We start from the raw sequence: 16,175 nt of genomic DNA, 5'->3' as shown, positions 1-16,175 counted from the left end.
TAGAGCTTATAATAATATCAGAGTTAGTAGTCCTGAAATTTCTGAATTCCTGATAAACATGTTTTATCCAAATTTATATTTAGCTTTTTGCTCTGATTTGTTCGTGCTCAGAACATTACATTTTCTACCAATACTAATGCAGTTCCTAAAACTATTAGTTTGAATAATCAAAAGATTTGTATTTCCAATATATTATTTTATTTTAATTAGTAGTTCATGCATAAAATTACTTTTGAATACAAATGATAAGACACATATTTACTTTGCCCTCTTTTTCAAAATTATTGATACCCCACTTAAAAGTAGTTTATTAAAGGCGTAATGAATTTAATTGCAGATTTAAATAAATATTGGTATAAAATAATATTAAATGGATTGATACTGATTATTTTTAATGCAGAAGTACTATTAAAATTTCCTAATTATAGATCTCAAACTGTTACAAATTGTTCAGTAATAGAATTAGAAAAGTTGTTTGAAATTAAAAAAGTATATATGGGTCATTCTCACGAAAAGTGTCATTTTTCAGTTCATAAAATCCCAAAAAAGTAAAGTGAATAAAAAGTTCTGAAACTTTTTATATTAATAGAAATATGTAATGGCATTATAAAGAAAGTATATATCCTATAAATTATACTTACTATTTAAATTAATTAATTTTTTAAATAATTAATTTATAATTAATTAATTTATAACAATTTATAATTAATTAATTAATTAATTTAATTAATTAATTTAATAAATTAATTTATTAATTTTTTAATTTATTTTTCAAACTAATTAATAAGTAAATTAATTATTTGTACTATTTAAAAAGTGAGAGAATGACACTAATAGTGAGGGAATGATATCTTATTTTAATACATGTTTTAATCTAAGTTACGTCTACCTAAAGTTTGAAAATGATAACATACTAAGTATATCTAATATTTATTATGATTTAGTCTTATATATTTAATAGTTTTTACAGGTTTGGGAAATAAAATTGGCTGACACGATTGAACAAAAAAAAATTTGATAATATACTCATCTTGAATCATTCCCTCACTTCAGCGTCATTCCCTCACTTTATACACTAGTGAGGGAATGACGAATTCAATGAAATTTAAAAATAATAGTTAGGCCTAATTAATTTCTGAAGTCAATCACATACAATTATGTTCATACAAGAAAGCCACATATAATTATCCACTTTCTCGATGAAGTTGTATTTTATTTTACTCTAAAAAATGACATGAGGGAATGACAAATGTAAAGAATTTTACCTGGTTTGATTCATTCAAATTTATTCCACAGCAAAGCTTCTTTAAGTTGAAGATGGAAACATACTGCAATTTTGTTCTATGATGCCAGTTGTTAACTTCTGAAGTTTTTATTAAAATATTTTTATTCTAAGAAGATTGCAGGTGATAAGAACATTGTTGTGAGGGAATGACGCGAAACACTGGGGACAAAGTTTAAAATAGTGCTGTGTTAATATTTTTATCAGAAATTAAATATGAAATTGATTTTCTGAATTCTATATTTCAGTATTCTGAAATAAAAAACACGAATTTGTAAAAAAAAAAAATTTATTTCAGAAACAATTTTTTTCTTTTTTTAAATCAGCAGTGGGGACAAGTGAGGGAATGACATATTGGTATATTTTAATTACCTAAAATAAATAAAAAATAAAAATTGATAATTTTATTTTTATTCTTCTGTGAGCTTGCATTCCGAAGGACACTTTCCCTGAATTTTTTTTTTTTCGTAAGCTGTAAAAAAAACATAAAATATACTGGGGACATGAAAATGACTGTTTTTGTGAGAATGACCCATATATATATATATTAGGTAAATTTAATCTTATTGTACTTAGAGACAATTATGCTTTCTTTAATTTGTTGTTTGCTTTTTTTTAAAAAGTAAACTGGTACATGTATATTGTACAGAAAAATGCACTGGTTTTTCATTTAGCTCACTAACCGGCCTGCAATTTGCTTATTAATAAAATGCTGCATTGAATAAAATAAAATACAATATGAATATTGTTAATAAATTGCAGGGTTTAAAAAAATCCTTTAAAAAAAAAGATTTTACTCAAATTATATTTCTTTATAAATCTTTTTTCTACATTTACCATTCAAAACACTTCATAAATTGTTTTAATAATACCTAACATTACCTAAAAACATTATTACAGCTAGAATAGTTAACATTTCTAACTAAGATGGTTAAAATTATTTAATTATTAGAAAACTAATAATTAAAAAAATAAAATTATAGTTATGTTTTTCATGCTCAACTTGCTAATGAATGTTAAAGTTTGGGGATATTATTTATCAATTAGATGTCTAAAGAAGATTAAATTAGTTTAGATCAGACTACATAGTTGAAAAAAAATATTTTAAGTTACGTTGTGTAGAATAAGTATTGATATCCATGAGCTATGTATATGAACTGCATTAAGTAAGCATAAAATTAAATGTGTATAATTGAAATATGTATTTTGACCGCTAATCTATTTTGGAATATAATAATTTGCTAGCATATTCCTTATATCTTTTATTAGTAAATAACCTTATTAATGAAAAAAGACTTAAAAAAACATACTCTAAATAATGTTTTTTTTAAAGTTTTTTTTTAAAAAAAAGTTTTACACTTGAATTAATAAATTTTTCCAAACCACTTTCTTTAAATCAATGCTTTTATTAAGGATAATAATTAAAGGGGACATGTGACTAATAATTTAAATGCGTATCATATTTATTATTTCTTAGTGAAATACCATCATTATAACTGAAATCAGACCTTTTGTTAAAAAAAAGGAATCATAACCTAAAGAATGCATTTATTAAATTTTATAACACATTTTTATAATTAAATTATTAATTTTTATTTTAAAAAAAATCAGCTTGTCTTAATGGCTTTTAAAAAATCAGTCAATTTAAATCAATTATTTTTTTTAATTGCTATTTTCTGTACATATCATTTAATATATACATAGTAAAATAAATTGCTTTATTTTTTGCAGGAAAACTAGGTTTATTGATCAGTTTTATTAAAAAGTATAGCTTCTGATATGGGGCGTATATGAAGAAATTATTATAATAGTCTACAGTATTGATTTGTTACACATACATAACTCTTTTCATAAGAACATATCTTATTTTAAGCTTTATGTATTTTATACTTGTTAAAACTCTTGCTTTATTTATTTAAAATTATTAAATTGGTGTATTATTTGCAGGTATACAAAAAAATTTTATGAACAAAAGTATTTACAATACATCTTGTTTTTCTAATATGCATATATAATATGTTTAGAAAAATAATGACTTTATAAATGGGCACATACTTCAAGGCTGAATAAACTTTAGTGTGTAAGTTTCTATCAAGAAAAATTAGTTGTAGGTTTCAAATATATAAGCATTGCTTTATGACAATATAAATAGCTAAAATACAATGAATTACAATCGCTGATATCAGCAGAGTAAGACAAACACTCGCGACAATTTATGTTCCATAAATAAGAATTGTTATCAACAACATGCAATAAAAGTTAAGCAATAAAGTTATAGCATTTTAAATTAAAAGTTAGGATAAGTTGTAATAAAGGCAATTAAGTAACGAAAAAAAAAATTGACACACCTAAAATAAAGGTGTACTTATTTTAGTTTGTTTGGTTCATATCAGAATTGTTTGCATACACAAATGCAGCACATAACATGCATTAATGAACAAAAAAAATTATTTTCATGATGTATTAGATAAAATAAAATTCAGTTAACAAGAAATAATTGTGATAGTCCCGCCAATTTCGCGTTAGCGAGGTTTGACTGAATAATTATAATCATAAATTTCATAACAATAAATAAATAATAAAATCATAACAATAAAACCATAACAATAAATTTCATTACAATAAATTTCAAACAATACGACTGCATTAAAAATTATTTTATTGATGGTTACCATCAAGATTTTGTTGGTCCACCAATAGAAAATCATAAAAAGTTTTGACTTGGGTCAAAAGTGACCATAGTTAAAAAATTATGCAGCTGCTCAGTGGCCAGTGAACAAATTTTTAAATTTTGCACTGCAGCAAACAGATTACTATTAAAGATAGAATATTGACTAACCCTTGGAGAAATTATCAGAATTTTTTTTCTTGCCACACATTTTTCTTTTTTCATGAATCAGATGTGTTAAAAAAGGGTTAATTAAATGTATGTTTTTAGATTCATGTGTTGTGAAAAATATCGTATTAAAAACAGTGATATTTTAAAAAGTATACGAAACTAGTACTGATAACTGCCCAAAAATTGATTAAAAAACTGCAAAGTTATTGCATCAAATAGTGAACAATCAGTTGCACAATTTGAATTTTCAGTAACAAATAACGGGATTTTTAAAAAACATGTGGAAATGAAGAAAATAAAAAGAGATCGAAATGTTGCATGGATTTACCACAAATCATCTTGTATTAAGTAATTACACAAAAGTGCAATTAAAATTTTGCATCTCGTTATAATATCGGAATTTTAAAAACTATGAGAAAACCAATAGCATTAACTGCCAGATTAACTATAATTTACGATGCAATAGAGCGCATTGAAAAGTGAAATGCAGAAATCAAACTGAAACGAACCACGTCGTAAACAGATATTAAGCATTAATTTGTTCGAATTGTAGCCAAATATAAAAGGGAGAAATTATACCACAATGATTAAATAGTTCTTCGGTTACAAATCGAAATTTGCAACAAACTTGCTACTCATTTAAATACAAGTTTTAAAAAAACATTTCTTTCTGGCGAAACAATCTTTTAAATATTTGTCGTTTCGGAATTACTTTTCAGACTACCAATTTTACATATTTGTGTTAGCTTCTTAATTTTGACCAAAATTATCATGATTTTTTTTTCAGTCTCTTGTTTTCGAAGTTTATCCAAAGCTGTGTTTTCCTTTAACAAATCTGCGTAAAAAACAGTAGTTATCGCACGTGAATAAGAACTTAAGAAGAAAAACAAAGGGTGCTGGTAAGAGCGGAATAAATGTGACTCGTTAACGAGACTTTTGTGGATTTAGATTGGAGTTGATTAGATTAGATAAACGAGATTTTTTGTGGATTTAGATTAGTGGAACTCAGAGTAAATTTCGTCTGGATATAAATGATTGATTTTTGGAAGTCTGCGAATTAGAGGAAGAATCACACGCATGGAAATGGATTGGTAGTGTTCTAGATAAACAAGTTTTTAATTGGAACCTTCAGGGCAATAAAAAAAGAGGAAGACCTAAAAATACTTGGTGTAGAACGATATAAGTGAGTTGAAAACAATATAGAGGCAAAATATCTGGCCACAAATAGAGTGAGATAGAGAGCTATGATGGAAGTTCTGATTCGGAGTTAAGTATTATTTTTGTAATTGTATTAAGATGACAGAACTATCGCTTTTGGTCCTCTTAATAAATTTGAACCTCTTTAAACCAATTTAGGATTTTCAATGAAAATGCTTACCTAAAGAGTTCACAAAATCTATGTTGACAGCATCAAAAGTCAAGTAGGATGAAAGTTTTTCTGATACAAATATGGTGATGAATTAATTCTCCTTCCAGGAAACGCACAGGTTCTAGAGCCAGTAGATGGTCCATTAAAATGTATTGGGATCACCAAGGGAGGTCACAATACACCTATAAATTCAAACAAAGGCTTTTAATGTATTGTACAAACATTTCTGATGAAATAAGAATTGCGAATAATTTAACAAAGCTAATAATAAAAGGAATTAATTACTTTTCAAACTCAGAAATTTTAAAATTTGTCATAAGATATAATTAGTGTTTAATGTTATCCTTGTGGTACGTACAATATTCCCAGGTCTATGATGGTACAAAATAGAACTGTTTCAGTCATTTTTGTTTGCAACTAGCTTTGTGCCATTACACAAATCATCTGCTACGCATAAATTTCTAACACGACAATTGCACCATTTATGCAATGGTAGTCCAAGGACACTCATTTTTGAGTTATTCTGGTTGAAATCTTACAAAAAATGTTTAATCATCAGCATCCAAACATGAGACTTTGTATTAACAAGGGAGTCACTCTAAAAAATTTTCAACACTTAACTTTTTTAACTAATCAACACAGTCTAGCGTTATTAGAAGAATTTTCAGAAATAAATAGCTCACTGACAGAAAAATGTACTTATCCATGAGAATGGCACTCATATTATTTCAAAGACTTTTTTTATTTTTTCTTAAGAAAATTTTTATTTTTATTCATCTTTTTTTTAATTTTAATAAATTTAAAAAAAAAAAATTTTTTTTTTTGATCTCTACTTATTTTTCACTTTACCATCATTAATCTTTTTACCTTAATTCCATAAATTCCGTTAAAAAAATAAATAAATAAAAACAATCTGAATTTAACTTTCCACATCCCTTTAAAACATCAACAAAAGGATACAGCAATAATTATGAAAAAGTAATAATTTCTTTATTTACTTCTTACAAATATTATTTTTATAATTTTTTTAAGATAAAAAAAAAACATTTTTGGAAAAATTAATTGAAAGATAAATTGAAAATAGATATTAATTGGAGGACAAAATTTAGATCACTGACTTTTTCTCAAGACTCACTTCAGTCCTGAAGAGTGGTACCCATGGTCAGGTGGCCGAGCGGTCAGCGTGCCTGACTGTGAAGCCAATGGTAGCGGGTTCGAATCCCGCTCAGGGCATGGATGTTTCTCTTTGTGGGTGTTCTCTATTGTGTGATGTGTGAATGTGGCCCACTCTATAAACGGGTATGTGGCAGTGTGGCGTGGGTAATGTTGCTCGCCTCCATGACTTAGGTTCACAGGTGCCCACTGGGTAACGTTAAATGAGTAACACCTCCTGCATCTTCCTAGGCAAAGAACGAAAGTTCAGTGCCTGCCGTTAAAAAAAAAAATATGAATAGCATTCTACAATGTCACCTGGTAATCTGTTCAGATATGTTCAATTGATTCACCTGATAATTAACAAGAGCTAACAACATTCTAACTAAATTAGCACTTCATAAACCAAATGTTTCAAAATCAAAAATTAAACGCTACGAGCCATGATTAATGTGCAACCACAATAAAAGGGTTTTACAGTACCCAGGCTTGTCACTCGAATCTGGAAAAAAAAAAATTCCGTGTTTTTCCTGTACAAAATATATTATGAGGAAATACAATTGCTGTGCTTTTGAGTGAGCTATATAGGGTTAACTATTCTAGTTTTAATTGCTGGAAAAACTTATGAGAAAAAAAAGGGAACAGCTGAACATACTTAAACAATGCCATGCCGTAGTATAGCTGGAACATTCTTAAATACCCCATAGATTACGCTTTGAGTGGTCATCATCCTTTAAAAGACAAAAATAAGAAACAAAATTCTCTGTTTGTATATATCCCCTTTTGTATGGAAGAACTAAAAATTCCCTGCATTTTCACTGTTATTTTAGTTGCTTTTTTAATTCCCTATATTTTCCATGTTGTCCCTATAAAGTGACAAAGAGTAAGTTGCCTGTGTGTCATTCGTGTTATTTGTTTTGCTTTTTTGGAAATCAAGATTTCTAGATACCTGACGCCTATCATTGATGGGTTGACAGTTATATTCATAAAATCTATTTCTCTTTCGAACAAGTCTTGGTCGATCTGCACCAGAATCAACGCGACTCTTCAGATCAAGACTGTTATTTTTCCTTATTGATAATAAAACAAATAGCAACAAATAATAATAACAAACATGATGTAGGAAACAAATAACTTGAACTAAAAATTAAAATTCTATAAATAATTAAAAATAAAGAAAGTATTCTAGTATCGCGAGTAAACAAAGATTCGAAAAGGATTGAGGGAAGTTGAGATGTAGTCAGAAAATGCAGCAAAAAATATTAAAACTGCTGTTGGTAGAATTCAAAAATTGTTAGTCAACAAAATGATCCAAGTACAATTTGAGAAAACGCTTTTTAAAATGCAGCATAAAATATTAAAACTGCTGTTGGTAGAATTCAAAAATTGTTAGTCAACAAAATGATCTAAGTACAATATGAGAAAACGCTTTTTATTATATGTATTGAAATTAAGTACTTTTTCACATTGACCATTTGTGAGTCACAAGTTGTGCAACACAGCACTACAATAAAAATGCCATTTTTAAATTGAACAAGTTGATGACATCATGAATCTCATATAAGGTTGCTATTAAAAGAAAAGGACAGCACTATTTTCACTTCAAAAATTTTTTTTCTTCGTTTTATTTGCAACCCACATCTCATATTCTACTACAGAGGAGCGGAAATTGTGAGATTCCTGTAATTACAACAGTTAACTTTATCTAATACTCAATAATTGAAGCTCAAATATTTTGTCCCCTACCAAACCTAGCCAAATTATTAGACGCACTGTATTTTTTTAATAATTACATGTTTTACACGAGTTTATATGCGATAATTTTATATTCAAACAGACATGTAATGGGTTTTTATTCAGATTTTTTATATACTTCCTATTTATATTTGTTTTTAACATATTGCATTACAATGTTAAAAAATTAATTCACCAACGTAAGCAAGTGCAAAAAAGGTTTCAGTCACAGGTTTTCCAGTTTTATACAGGGTATCTGCTACATTTTAGATTTTCTAATTCATGACTTTCCATGACTTAACGAAGTTATTATTTTCTACATATAATAACATTCATTGAAATGATAGGTAAAACCAAAACTGTTATGCTCTGCATCTTCATATGTATAGATTTCAAATTTAAAAAACAGAGTAGAGAAAGAGTTGAAGAAATAAAATAACTGAAAAAAATAAAAAATAAAAAAAAAACTTTTTTTTCCTGCAGAATTACATTCTAATGATACTTTTCTTGTTCATCAGAAAGGAAAGAAATACTCCTGTTTTTTCTGTTCTCATTAGGGAATAAAAAAAATTCGCCAATGACTGGCTTGCTTCAGCTAGAATTAAAAAAATAAAAATAAAAAATAATAACAAAAATTCTGAAATCACAGAAGTTTAAAAGATAATTCGCTCTATAAATGTGTTTTCTTTCATTTCTTGAAAGAACACCATAATTTTTAAAGAACACGATAAAAACATTTTATATTTTAATCAAATATGACTGTGAGTGGGGATTTTGTTACAAATTCAGATATTTAAAACACCATTAAATTGGGGGGAGTAACTTCCTTTTTAAAAATTAGATTTTTCGGTGACCTAAATCCATGAATTTTTATGACTTTTTTTAAAAAATAGTTAAAATCATGACATTTCACGACAAATTTTGTTCAATACTGAAATTCATGACTTTCCATGATTTTTCATGACTTTCCAGGTGCGCGGATACCCTGTTTGTTCTACTCAGTTATTTGTTTATTTTGTGTGCAGGGTTTAAATAATCAAATGGAACATTTTCATAATTCGAAAAAAAAAAGGCAAAATTTCACTACGAAAAAAAAGTTAAGTAGCCCTCATGAATGCTAAAATATTTTCCAACACCAAAATATTACAAAAAGGTTTCTAGCGTACAACGCATAAAGAAGAAAAGAGAGTCACAGGACAAAATGAGTCCGAAACGAAAGAAAAGATACGACAGAATCTTATAGTGCGTCCAATAATACAGCCAGGTACTGTATTATTCCTTGAGCCCTTTTTTCTTTTCACTGTCTCTGCAATTCTACAGCAGAATAAAAAAACTAAGTAAAGGTGCTGTTTGTAAAATAAAGAAAATGTCTAGATAGCCAAATAAATTTTTTTGTGATTATAGTGACTGAATTATATTTGTAAGTTGCTGTTTAATTGTGTCTAGTAAAATATTATATTTTATAATTTAAATTTATAAGCTCCAAAAATAAAAAAATAAACTAAGAATCAAAAGGCACTACAACCACAACAGAAAAATCTCCTGGAAAGAATTAAGAAAAATTAAACCTTTAATTAAAATCTTATTCTAAACCATAAATTTTTCTTTGCTGACAACCAACCCGTTTATTATTTTTTTTATGCTGACTAGTGGAAAAACAAGTCACTTCTTTCCAACAATAATGATTTCTAAGAACCTAGTATAAATCTCGTGGCAGAATCGCAGCGACATTGTCGCAGAATGTTACAGACTTCTTGCAGAAAGATTTTTCTTTTTAAGAATAAAAAATTTACTCCTAAAAAGAAAAATCTTTCTTTTTAAGAGTAAATTTACTTTTATTTTCTACAGAAACGTACACATAATATTTGAATCACGCATTTAGATAAGTAATTTTTGACGCGTTCAATTTAGGCTGATTGTATTGTAAATCGAAATAATGTTTTGATTGTATTTTTGGCAGTCATCGATATTGATTTTCACATGGTTTTTAAATATCCCGATATCTTTTAAACAATAAAAATATTAGAATCGTGCATTTGAGTATTTACTTTTCAAGGAAGGCACTGATTCTATCAAATTTTTAGCAGTTATTGCTTTTGATTTCTCCATAGTTTTCAAATCTGATATTTTTTAATACAACAACTCAATCTGGAAACGAAACATGCATTTGAGGAGTCTGATTCGTGTGATTTCATCATTGAACTTTTTTATTGCAATGACCACTACGGATTTCATTATTTTTAATGCCATGATTATTTACAAAATGTGAAGAAGGAAATAATTTGTGCGTTCCCCACCAACAAAATGCAAGAATATCACTCATAATATTAGAATAAAAAATTATTACATGTTCAATTAAAAAAGTACATATTCAGGGGTCTGCCCAGGCCTAATTTACTACCGTTTAGCGGTTCTTCACAAATTCAACTTTACGAAAAACGATAGTTTCACAAAATACTTTTTCTTAAAATTTTATTTTTTTATACCTTAAAAAACGATAAATTCATATTTTTACTACATTTTTGTGATGATTTTTCAATATAATTTTTCACAAAATATGTCTAAATTTTTGCAAAATAGGTACCTCTCCGAAAAACCTAGACAGACCTCAGATATTATAGTTTTTTTTTGTAAACACAACGTTTTTGTTACTTAAATTAGTAGCATATATGCTTGTTATTATTAAAAGTGTCTTGCAGATAGATATCAGTGCTAGAAAGTTTTGTTACAGATAACTCAAAAAAATTCTGCCGCAGGGAACTAATCCACATTCAATTCAAATAGTGTTATAATTATGCGATACACTAAAAACTTAAGAATGTACATAGCTTACTTATAAGTATCATCTCCAGCTTGAGAAGCATTGTCTTTAGTGTAAGTTCCAAGTAATTCAATCCTTACTTTGGCAGCCAACTCACTAATGAAATAAACACACTAATTTTTATTAAAATAGTAACTAACTATTTTCAACTCTTAATTAGTTATTTTGTTAATGATTGAAGAATCTACTCAATACAAAAAAAAAGGAGAATAAATTTAAATTCAAATAAGTATAAAGCTTAGTTCACCAGACATTATTTACATCAAAGAAAATACAGTCAAATTCCAAAATAGCAAAAATTTCAATGAATATTTTAAGAATCCCTAAATGAATCTCTATAGAAACAATGAATTAAAAATACCGATTTTACGAAATTGGTAATCCGATTTAACAAAGATGAAAGTAAGCAACATTTCTCATTTTCTCTCATGATCAAAACACATATCCATTCTTCAAATTTAAACAATGATCTCAGAATTCAAATTTCTTTGCACTTCAAAATAAAAAGTTTTAGATATGAAAGGGATGTGTCAAAAAGGACGATTTACTCGGAAGGGACTACCATAAGCTGACTAAATCCTAACCCATGATCGTGTTTGAAGAAGTAAAAATACATGGGGCTTTTCAAAAGAGTGATTTCCATTTTAGTTGTTTGAAAATGCACATAATTTTGAGAAGTTGGTTATTTCTAATGTTTCTAAATCACTTGTACGAAAAAAAATTATGGATTACGTAATTTCTGATAGGTAAGTGATAATAAATCCATTGTTCGCATTAATTCAATTGTTTTCGTGAGCTCTTAAAACATTGATTTGATATTTTCTACAAGTAGAGTACAAATAGATAAAAACTGAAAACAAATGCAATGTTTATTATTTTTTTATGCAAAAAATTCCAATGTAACAAAATAATTTTGGTTAATGTTGAAATTCATAATATCGGTTTAATGTATTTTTTGTTATTGATTAGCAATTGCTTCGGCCCCCAGGGAATTCGCTAAAATGGGATTTGACTGTATTTAATAAAGTACAAACAAAATGAATAAAGTGTCACTCATTTTCAGGAAAAAATCCCTGATTTTTCTAGGTATATCAGGAAAATTTCAATGAAAATGCCGCGAATATTTTATTTATACCATGCAATCATTACATCATTTTTACTTTGAATTTTTTTATTTATAATGCCAAATATTAGATTTTGTGAGCAAAAAAAAAATCATTAAATTAAGGATAGGAACAAGTCATCAGTTTGACTAAACTGTGAAATTTTTACAACAAATAATTGTAATAATTATTTATCTCCAATTTCAATAACTGATTATTGTTATAGACAATTCAAAGACTAGTTATTTTCCAGGTATGATTTAGGAATTTTCCAGATGTTTGCAAAAAATTGCATTCTTACCCGATTTTTGGAGTTAAAATAAAATTACTTGACAATTCCAGGTTTTCCCTGTTCTCCCGATGACCAGACTTAGTTTACAAAGAACATTTTTTTAACTTGAAACACATTCAGTAAAGTATGAAGCTTAATTCACCTTCACTTTCTAATTAGTAAATAAGAAAAATTGTAAATAAATTTTAACTTATATTACATTAAGTAAAGTTTGAAGCTAGTTCACCAGACATTGTTTACACTGAAGAATATGTTTACTAGGAAAAGTATTCGGAAAAAAATGTCGATTTAAGAAATGTTAACTTAAAATAAGCTCAGTAAAGTATGACATTTTGCTCATCATACACATTTGTTTTTTTTAGAAGGAATGAAAGTAAAGGAAAAAAAAGAAATCATAAACAGTCGAGAACAATAAATAAATTGGGATCTATTGGTTTGCATATGATAAATATAAAACTATAAAATCTTATTTACCGACATTACATTACTAATGTAATGCTATTTTGCTGTTTAATTTATTAAAAACAGTAAATAGCTGTGAGAATAAAATTTATAATAACAAAGCTGCTCTGTGACTCAAAAAGTTTGAAAAACTCTGATCTATATTACTACAAGTAGGGGAGTGTCGGGTACCCCGGCCCACTGTCAATTTCATATGTATAGAATATTTTTTCAATTCAATGGGCCATCGGACATTAATTGTTACATTAAAAAAAGATTATTTTCAAAGTTTCAAGTATTTATGCAGCTGGTAACATGGTAAACAATAGTTTTGAATACAGTAGTCATGAAATTAAGAAAAATTGGTTGAATGTTTAGATTAAACTTCATTTTAATACTAAAAAAATAATTTTTTCTATACATACAGCATTAAAGTATGTAGTCTTAAGTTTAATTTGCACAAAGAAAGAAGTTTATATGTGAAAAATTGTTCGAGTAATTACAAATTTACAAAAAAATTGGATGTCGGTTATCACCACCCAATTTTATTTCGTCAATAAATTTACGGTTGCAAAGATTATTATTTTATTGCTTCAAATTTGAATGTTATATGCATTTTTAACAACAAATATTGTTGTTATTAAATTATTGTTACTAAATAATAGAATTCACTAAAAGTATATAAATATGTAATAAATAAAATAATTTTGTAATAAAAATGATAAATGAGGTTTATCTATAGTCAATACATTGGTCATTTTCATTTACACCTGAAAAGACAGTCAAAAAACATAATTTTTGTAAGTGGGCGGGGCTACCCGACATATTTTGAAAAGAGATGAAAAACATATTTTTTTAAATTTCTATTTTTACTATATTTTTAAGTTAAACTATTTTTTTTTGGTTTATTCTTTTTGCATTATTTAATTAGATGATAAAACAATAGAAACATACAAAAATATTGATTATTACTCAGTATTAAACGGAAATATAAGCAATACTCCTTAAGTGGGCGGGGCTACCCGACTCACCCCTATATATTTATTTTTTTGAGATTTCTTTCTAGAAAAACAAAGCTCTTAATTTATGAAACTATTGTTTTGACATATGCTTCTGAAGCTTGGACAATGACTAAACAGGAGGAAAATTGTATCACACTATTTGAGAGAAAGATTTTGTGGAGTATAATTGGAGGTGTAAATGAAAACAATAATTAGAGGAGAAGATTTAATTTTAAACTGTACAAGATTTATAAGCAACCTGATATTATTAAATAGACAAAAAATAAATAGAATGAATTGGATGTCTCATGTGATTCTAATGTGTGATGACAATACAGGAAAAAGATATTGCTTTATAGACTCATAGGAACAAGAAAGTGGGAAAGACAGTCAGTGGTTGAAATGGGCTGATTCGGTGCAGTCTGATTTTCTGGCAATTAATGAAAAGAATTGGAAACAAACATGAATTGGAAGTCGTTATGGAGAAATCTTCAGAGGAAGGCATTGGCCCACATTGGGCTGTCTGACCCACTAAGATGATGATATTTATCACTTCTTCAATAAATTAAATAAAACAATACTTATATGCAATTATTTGGTATGATTAAACCAACTAAAAATAAATTTACAATAGTTATTACCATGTTAATTTCTACCAATGTGGATCAATTGTTTAAAATCAGCACCCTAAATCATGATTTTAATCATTTGATATTTATAAAAAACAATGATAAAATTAAATCATTTAAGTAAAAAAAAAAAGTAAGATCATATATCATCCATAAAAGAAAGTGGAAGCATGAACTTAAAAAAGTAGAATCATAAATAAATAAACTTTCCTGAGTAATAAAATATTAAAAATTTTTTACAAATGTATTAAAACACATTTATAAAATAAAAAAAAATTACAACTTTTAAAAAGCAGAGCAAAGATATATGATAAATAAACACAGATGACACACACTATGTGTTTTTTTTATAATCTCTTAGATTGATGACAACATTTGCCTTAAAAACATTTTCTTTCTATGATAGTAAAGCATACCTGCCAACATTGGAGAAACAAAATAACAGACATTTTACTAGCAACATTTTTTAGGCTAAGAGTACATTTTTGATACACCATGCATAATCATGTAAGTCAAAATCGGAAATAATTTATGCACTTATATTTAGTGAAGTAAAAAATAGGTATATAAATCTTAATCTAAAGAAGATTTTTTAAACCATTATTTATAATTACTTAAACTACTAACACCCAACATACTGCAGTACTGGCAATAGCACCATCTATAAAGGAATAAGAAGTATTTGTGCCATCAGAGGATATTTCATCGCCAAATTTCTGCAACAAATACGGAGAAATTTGAGAATATACGGGTAAACAGGGGATAATTGTGAAATACAGGAGTCTTCATTAAAAAACAGGAAACTTGGCAGGTATGGTAAAAGTCTCTTTTTGTATTTCTGAAGAAAAAAAATTTGAAGATTAAAATATTTAATAATTCAACATTAAAAAAAAGGAAAAAAGTCAACTTAAATTGAAAAAAAAAAGTTTTTTTTTAAAAATTCATCACCATTTAATAGAATAATTCTTTCATAACTAATGTTATTCTCAATAAATAGTTCCACTTAAATAAATAAATAACAATATTCAGGGCTCAGTGCGAGTCATAGTAGAAAAAGTAGTGAAAAAAGTGACTAAAATTTTTTAAAAAGTGACAAATAGTGACTTAATTAAAAACATTGTTAATATTCAGGCAACATCCCGCCTGAATATTAACATCCCAACTAAAAAAAAAAGTTGCATGTTTGACTTTAGCTGCTATAGCTTAAAGCATTATATTAAAGAAGCAGTGAAAGTATACAACAAAAATATTGTTGCTATCATCTAAAGTCAAAACACATTTATTGAGATGTTTTCTCTTCAGGAGTCAAAAAACTATGTATTTTTAAATACAATGTGAAGAACTGAAAAAAAAATTTTAAATAACTATTATTGCAACAAAAAAAAGGTACTTTTACAATAGAAATGGTGCAAAACGAATGTGGCACAAAGCGATTGATGAAATGAAAAATAATATTGTATTTAAAGTATCAAAATTGGAAACATGTGAGAAACTGGACATATGTGGTCATTA

At 27.1% G+C, this 16,175-nt stretch overlaps 1 protein-coding gene across 9 annotated transcripts in view; it reads right to left on the bottom strand.

The window, feature by feature from the left end:
• Positions 1-16,175, bottom strand: part of LOC107449699 (uncharacterized) — a 39,512-nt gene that overhangs the window by 8,826 nt on the left and 14,511 nt on the right. For 5 of the 9 annotated variants that reach the window (XR_015433223.1, XR_015433220.1, XR_015433221.1 and 2 more), the window contains 3 exons: positions 11,210-11,293; positions 6,626-6,890; positions 5,500-5,672 (listed from right to left, as the gene is read on the bottom strand). Coding sequence is in view for 1 of the 9 variants with exons in the window: in XM_087161817.1 (XP_087017943.1) it covers positions 5,633-5,672; positions 6,626-6,890; positions 11,210-11,240 (336 nt within the window). In the remaining 8 variants the exon portion in view is untranslated. Of the gene's footprint in view, positions 1-5,494; positions 5,673-6,625; positions 6,891-11,209; positions 11,294-12,791; positions 14,740-15,277; positions 15,502-16,175 lie in introns of those variants that run through there. The other 4 variants (XR_015433224.1, XR_015433225.1, XM_087161817.1 and 1 more) reach the window with 4 other exon arrangements.

Source organism: Parasteatoda tepidariorum, chromosome 4 (assembly GCF_982258835.1).
Source record: "Parasteatoda tepidariorum strain Cologne lab strain chromosome 4, Ptep-v5.0, whole genome shotgun sequence".
Lineage (NCBI taxonomy): Eukaryota > Metazoa > Arthropoda > Arachnida > Araneae > Theridiidae > Parasteatoda > Parasteatoda tepidariorum.
Note: the sequence above shows the minus strand (reverse complement) of the source record. Positions and strands in the feature narration are given on the sequence as shown.